We start from the raw sequence: 7,521 nt of genomic DNA, 5'->3' as shown, positions 1-7,521 counted from the left end.
AACTATATATACATATATAGAATTTTCATGGTTTTCTCATGCCAGTCATTAACATATTGATCACCCATATGATGACACAGCCAATCTGAACTTTCACTACTGTGACTGTTCTACTGTACTGGTCGATTGTACAAATATTACAATAAGACTTTTATTCTGTGCCATGGGACTGTCCCACAGTAGGTATAAGCACTTTTTTGGGACTGCTATGGCCCTATATAATAGTTTTGAAAACTTAACCCATCAGAATTCAATTACATTTTTTTCTCCTGTAATTAAACATAATAAATACTCATCATCAGAATATTCTTTTATAGCAGCTTTAAAAATTTAACTGTGTTAAAAAAATAGACAACTTTGTTCCGGAATCACCATCACATCCTTCATAGGGGCTTGGAGTGTCTCAGGTCCTCAAACAAGTAACCTGAACCAGAAATTTAGGATTTATGGCTTATTTATGTTTACATAATATTTTTGACCATTATGTACCAGTTGGGCCAAAATATTTTGATTGGCATCACAACTTAAACAGGAGTACAAAGCAATTCCATAACTGACCCCAATCAAAGTAACCTAAACTTTGTTTTTTACTTTACTTGGTACAAATAATGTTCATAAAATAAAAAAAAGTTTGAATTTTTGTTCCGCAGTCCTATGGTACTCAATGTGTCAAGGCTCCAGTACCAATTGGCTTTAAAATGGAAAGATACTGGTTGCTTCATTACTTATTTGCTTATATAAGCTTGCAGATAATCCTACACTGTAAATAATCAATCTTTTGGCACCGCTTTATTGTCTGGGCAGATATTTCCTTCACACGAAATTCCTATTGTTCATATGAATTATTATGAGCTTTGTTTTGAAAACTTCTATGAGGTGTTGAGCTGATAAATAAAGTAGGGCAACATCTGGCCATGATCCTTCTATGATTCTTTCACCAATCTAACCATTCTATTATTTCAGTTAAGACTGCTTTGACTAAGGAATCTGTTGTTCCCTATAGTCAGCTATGTTTAGCGATGAGGTTTTTCATACATTAGTAGTGATCCAGAAATCCATAATCCACCAGTTTAATGTTTTTTCTATATTCATCCTTAACAGCAAGTTCATGACTAAAAGAAATGCTTTGATTTTGCCATCAATACTCATACAGTTTTTCCTTATGGTAGCACTGATTCGAACTACTTCTGACATATCATTTGGATCTTAATCCTTTCCAATTCAGTTAGCAAATACCTCTATTGCTATTAGATTCTGAAAAGTAGAAGTTTAGGTTAAAACACTGTGTATTTTTATTTTTAAAAAAAAGTGTATGAAGGTGTCATATTAGAAACATTAATGTGAAAAAAAATTGAATTTAATGATTTTTTATTCCTATTTTAGCCTGGAAACTCAATTTTTAACTATTGAAAACTACCATAATTTGATTTTGAAAAATTAAACAAGATTAATTTAGTAATGTAAATTTTATTTGTTGTTGTAGGATAAATGCAGTTATTTCATAAGCAGCATTGATCTGCGAATAACTCTAGTTGCCATATTTGATATGAAGAAAGATGAAAGGGATATAAATGTGGTAAATCACTTGACAGAATTTTGTTCTCAAGTCAGATGTACCAAGTTATATCAATCTCTGAAGACTGCAAAATAATTGAATTTATATCGTTAGTTTTTGATAATTTCATTATAGATATTTTTAAGATTGTTGTAAGTATATATATTTTTAAAATGTTATGTATTTGAAAAAGTTTATTAAAGTTTTAAATAAGAATCAAGTATTTTTAAAAATATTACTCAGCCTAATAAATGATCCAGTAGCACAGAAATATGTGCTGTATGATAATTGCTATTGCCATTACCTGAAACAAGCTGGGCTGTTTTTTTGGTTAATTTACTTGATCTCAAATGTTATTAAATTTGCTAAGCTTCATCTGAAAATCTGAACCTATTATATAAGAAGACTACTGAGAGAGGAGAGGGAAGAAAAACGGGCGGTCTAAAATATTTTTTTTAAACCGAGTTTTAGGTAAGTGAAAATAGATGAAGGAAAAAATATGGTTCGTTACCTGTTAAAATGAATTCGAAAAGTAACTGCAAGGAGGAATAAATATGTATAAAGAGCTAAAATATGTTGTGTTCAGAACTAAACCCTTAACAGTTAAGACATAGAAATTAATAATAATAATTGTTTCATAATTTATTCACAAATAAACTAAAACTGACTACTATAGGAGTCAGTAAACTTTAAAATTTCGTTTTTCCTGCATTCCAGTTTTTTGGACTCCTGTTTTTACTCATGCTCTTCATATTTGACGTTATAGGGACCAGAAAAGATGGAATATGCTGCTTCCTCACTGAGTCATCCCTCAGGAACACATGGGTACACAGTTTTGATCTTTCTACTCCAATCCTTAATTGCCACCTTCCTTAGGGTCTTCATCGTCAACTTAGTATACTTCAGAGTCCTCTTAAAGTATTGTCTTAGAAAGTATAGAAGCTGCCTGAAGAACATATCTGCAGTATTAGTTTAAACTTCATCTCTCACTGCCGACCTGAGACCTAAAAGGAGGACAATTGCCCTTCCCTACCTGTTGATTGTAACCCTGAGGTACCAGGGCCTCCGCTTCATGGACCTATGGTATGCTATGGTCCTGTTTCACTGGTTAACAAAGGCACAGGGAGATTAATGAAGAGATCTGACTCGAACTGGAGCCCATGTTTGGTGTTAATCCTGGCCAACATATAACTACGGTAGATCAACATGCCCACAATCACTTCTACCTTGGTTAGTACTTCTGATCTCTTCAAGTGGGTATGCCTCAGGCCAACAAGTATAATGATGGTAAGACCATATCACATTCTGTCGGAAGGTGGCAAAGATCTGATGAGGTTCACGTTAATATGCTCAAACCTGGAGCTGGATAACATAGTACCTTTTCAGGTTACTTTGTGACAAACCACCTTTGATCTTTGCCATAGTGTGCAACAACTAGCCCACTTCAAGATGTGGAGTGGGATCCTTCTTCACTATGTTGAGTGGGCTGTACCAGGAGGTATTGTACGGCTTCCAGATCCCTTGTTGGATTATTTGTTCAAACTCTCGCTTGATAGTGTTTTTTCTCTCTGATGGCAGGTCGAGGAATCTATCTGTGACTGGAGTTCCGATAGTGTCAATATGGAGGAAGGTGTTTTGCTTTAGCTGCTTGACAAATAATGTCGTCATTTTCTAATCATCCTCTTGTCATTAACCCGCAGGGCTGATAGTACTTACTAGCCTTTTCTTGGAATTTTTAGCTATTAAAGCAGAGATGACATCCATTATGACTCCTGGAGATCCTGCGATTCCAACTGGACATCCTGTTCTCATAGCGACTTGTTCTGGATCCTTTGTATTTACCTAGGTGATCAATTACTTTTCCGAAGTTGGTCATTCTCGATGACTAAAGTGCTGGTTTGGAATATTAGGATTACCAGGTGGGAGCTGTTGTATATCTGCTATTTTATCTAGTTCCATGGAATACATGTGATTAATGGCAACTTCTAAACCATCAGTCCTCTTCAGAAGGCCTCATACAAAACATATTCAATAAGGTTTGACTACTTGTACGATCTTAGTGTTTATGGGAATGCACCTATCTCGCAGGAGTACATCCTAAGGCCGCAAATGTACTATTGTACATCTGTATTGTAGGCCGCAAATTCAGGCCAACTTGTGGGAGCCAATCCAAAAACCCATTCAAACGTTTGTGCATGCGTAAATTTGTCATTCCTTACAGTCGTGTAAGAGATGGCATGTTGTACAGATATTCGCTTTAGATCCTTGCTGTACAGTACATGTTCTCTATAAAGTCTTCGCCTGCAATCTAGTTCTCGCATAAGACAGAGATGGTGGAGAGGTATTCGCCTTCCGTTACACTCGAAAGTGAAAAGGATAGAGGAAAGATCTAAAGCAGAAATAGTGAATTAACACCACAATAATCATTCCAAAAACAGTAGCAGAACATTCTGATCCACTAATGTATGTGTTTACTCACTGTTTCCCAAGGAGTAAAGATCGATGAGAAATCCTGGGGTAGAGAAAACAAATTCAGAGCAAAGGTCGGTAAAAGACACATCCTGTAATTATGAAAATTCTATATTATCATTGTTTATTCAAATAATATTTTTACAATCATAATATATTCGTACGTGTTTATAAAATGAGACCATTAAAATATATGCAATGAAATTAACAAAAGTTTATGGTACAGGTAAATTTGCGCATGCAAAAACGTGTGGATGGGTTATTTGGATTGGCTGCCACAAGTTGGCCTGAATTTGCGGCCTATCCCGGTTTCGGTTTGTGAGCAGAAATCATAGGCGCTTGTGCTACTTTCAGACGTTGTTTTCAGTGTGCATTTTAGAGCTGAAACGAGATGAATTCTTGTGCTCTCTATGTTTTAATTAATGAAGGAATTTCCCCAACCTTTGGATTCAATAATTAACTCTTGTTTAGGATTGTATATTTTAAAATTCTATGGATTCAGTATTAATATATTGTTTCAAATCTTGTTAATTAACTTTAGAAGTTTATTTTTGAGTTAAAATAGCACAAATATATATTTATGAATACATTAAATGTCTATATAATTCAATTAAAATGTTTCTGATGAAAATTCTAGAATAAAAGTTGAATTTATAGGTTATGTAGTACTATTTAAATGATTTTTTATTATCTGCAACCTACATTGGAATTTATGTTTCTTTTCACTTCGCTTATCTTTATTTTGTTTCTTTTTATAATGAAAATCAAGTAAATTAGACATAATAGCAAAAAATTAAATAAAAAGAATGAAACAAGCATGTGGACAACTATGTTTTATGGGTTCCTCTGTTTACTGAGGATTTGTACAAGTCTTATGCTGGATCTACATATTTGTCACTTGCCACAAATCCAAGACTTGTCTGAATGCTTGGTAAACAAAGGAAGCAACAAACGTCTGTATGAACACTTTGTTTTTTTTCCTTTTGGATTTTTTCGGCGGTTACATTCGATTTAATCCATTTTTTTTTTAATTTAAAAAATGAGTAAAATAAAGATAAGCGAAATGAAAAGGAAACGTAAATATAAGCAATTAAGGTTGTAAATAACAAAAATTCTTATAAATAGTTCTACATAACCTATAAATTCAACTTTCTTACTAGAATTTTATCAGAAACTTTATAATTTAATCACCTATAATATAATGTCCTCATAAAAATATATTCGTGCTTTGTTAAATAAAAAATAAACTGCAAAAGTTGATTAACTAGGTTTGAAACAATGTATTTACGCATATTCAATACAATTTAAAAATATAAAACCATAAACAAGAGTTAATTATTAAGTCCAAAGGTTCGGAAAATTATTTAATTAATTAAAACACGAAGGGCATAAATATTCCTCTGTTGGCAATACAATGCAAACTGAAAACGAACGTGTGAATGCAGCACAAGCGCCCTTTGATTTGTGCCCAAAAACCGACATCCGACAGGAAATTCAGACTAACTTGTACCAGCCAATCCAAATAGTCCATCCATACGCTAGCGCATGCGCGAATTTGACATTGTTTGGGAAACGTGTAGAAGCAACTTTAGTTTTGCAGCAAGTGACAAATAAGTAGATGCAGGATAATGTAACGACACCGCTACCTATTGGTCTATACTGTAACTAATACAGCCGCCAAAACCGACTTGAGACAACCTACCTGCTAAAACGGGAACTACAACTAGCATCAGCCAAACTCCGTATATTAATATTTGTACTATTCCTTGTATATACTTTAGTTTTACACATGTGACAACTATATAAAATATTGTAATATTAATAGATGTGTCCATTGTAATTAGTCCATGTGAATAATACGGTGAGCTCACCTTCCAACTCTATCGTATATTTGGGCGTAAAGCTAGACCGTCATCTTAAGCTTTCTGCCCATTTATATCAGAAGGCGAGAACAGTAAGACGAAAGTCATATCGTCTCAACCACCTCCTCACTTCTCCGGCTCTCATTGAAATTGAAGCTGCAGATATACAAAAGTATTCTGAGACCAGCACTACTATATGGGGATGGAACCCAGCGCCTTCTTCAAACTTTTCAGGATTCGATGTTAAGGAAAATCGTACGCACAACATCGTGGAGGAGGAAGAGGCCACCGGAGCTGCATCAATTGTTGGGGTTGCCAACTGTACCGGAGTTCATTAAAAGACGACACATCAAATGTTTCGATTCACTTCAGTACTGTACGAATCCGTTATTCAACACGTTAACACCTGCCCCTCCCCCCTCCGGTGCGTTGGCAACACACTACGTAAGGTCACGTAGTATTAGGATTAAGTTTTTATTAGATTTAAGTTTGTTAAATTCAGATATAATGTGTGCCCCAATACATTATACACTTTTATAAATACTGACAACAAAAATAATACACTCCAAAAGACTCCTTAGAATGTAGATGTTCTACAGTAAAAGGAGAAAGTTCTTTGTTTATAAATACGCCATTAAAATTTTGTAGGGGTTTTGGAAAAAAAAAATAGATGTGTCATTTGAATTAATAAAGATTATAATGGTATCTGCTGATTTACTGAAACCCAACGTCTTACGCGTACCATATCTCGATGGTTTTCAATATCCCAGAGAGTTAACTAGGGGCAAATTAGAAGGCCTCAGTATGACTAGGCTAAGGCATACAAGGCCTGGGTACCCGATAGCAGTCGGGTGCACCGCCCTACCCTCCGCCGACTGGAGGAGTTCAAGTTTCCTGCCGCCCTATGCCGATTGGTCTGAAACTACCTGAGTGGAAGATCATTCGTCGTAAGAGTTTTGGTGAAGACCTGTCGCCTCCAGTCCCCACCACCTGCGGAGTACCTCAAGGCTCGGTGCTTGGACCTCTACTGTTCGTCGTTTTCACGGCACCAGTAGTCGCCATCAAGCATCGGGTTGCAGTGGTAGCAGCCTATCCCGACACCATCGGTGTTTACGCTTCCAGCATGAGAGCTGAACTGGCCCTACGCTATGCACAGACTGCCTCTGCCACCATCGTAGCTGCTCTGAAGAAGGACGGCATCAAGGTTAACCCGTCGAAGACGGATGCCATCGTCATGTCCTTCCAGAAGGAGAAGAAGAGCAGGCTACTCCAGCAGTTCGTTGTGAATGGTGAGGGTCGGAAACTCTCCAATAGCATCCTCTACCTCGGCGTGACCCTCGACAGGCATCTCACTTTCTCCAGTCACGTCAGGGAGAGAATTAAGCTGGTCAGACAGAAGTATAGACTCTACCACCTGCTCACCTCACAGCAGATCTCGCTCCGCCTCAAGCTGAAGATCTACAAGGCCATCATACGTCCGACCCTACTCTATGGTGCACCAATCATGCGACACCTTTATGAAACTACGTTAACCAAACTGCAGAACTTTCCGAATTCCCTCCTTCGGCGAATAGTCAGAGGAACCACATTCCAACGGGCCAGGAATAAAGTAATCCGTGAGGAGCTTGAAGTCAT

The 7,521-nt window shown here is 36.5% G+C and overlaps 1 protein-coding gene and 1 long non-coding RNA gene across 3 annotated transcripts in view; one reads left to right on the top strand and one right to left on the bottom strand.

Moving 5' to 3' along the window:
• The window catches only part of LOC106677073 (KICSTOR subunit 2), a gene marked incomplete in the record, with an annotated part of 24,657 nt that overhangs the window by 12,332 nt on the left and 4,804 nt on the right, over positions 1-7,521 (top strand). Inside the window, 1 exon segment of the mRNA XM_067052534.1 lies at positions 1,484-1,664. Coding sequence (XP_066908635.1) covers positions 1,484-1,651 — 168 coding nt within the window.
• The window catches only part of LOC112210782 (uncharacterized), a 7,496-nt gene continuing 2,170 nt past the window's right edge, over positions 2,196-7,521 (bottom strand). For both annotated transcript variants that reach the window (XR_002945299.2, XR_002945300.2), the window contains exons 2-3: positions 4,035-4,116; positions 2,196-3,944 (exon numbers count right to left, since the gene is read on the bottom strand). This is a non-coding gene — a long non-coding RNA (uncharacterized lncRNA). The remainder of the gene's footprint in view (positions 3,945-4,034; positions 4,117-7,521) is intronic.

Source organism: Halyomorpha halys, unplaced genomic scaffold (genome assembly GCF_000696795.3).
Source record: "Halyomorpha halys isolate HHAL.00 unplaced genomic scaffold, Hhal_1.1 Scaffold86.1, whole genome shotgun sequence".
NCBI lineage: Eukaryota > Metazoa > Arthropoda > Insecta > Hemiptera > Pentatomidae > Halyomorpha > Halyomorpha halys.
This window is presented reverse-complemented; position numbering and strand designations above follow the sequence as displayed.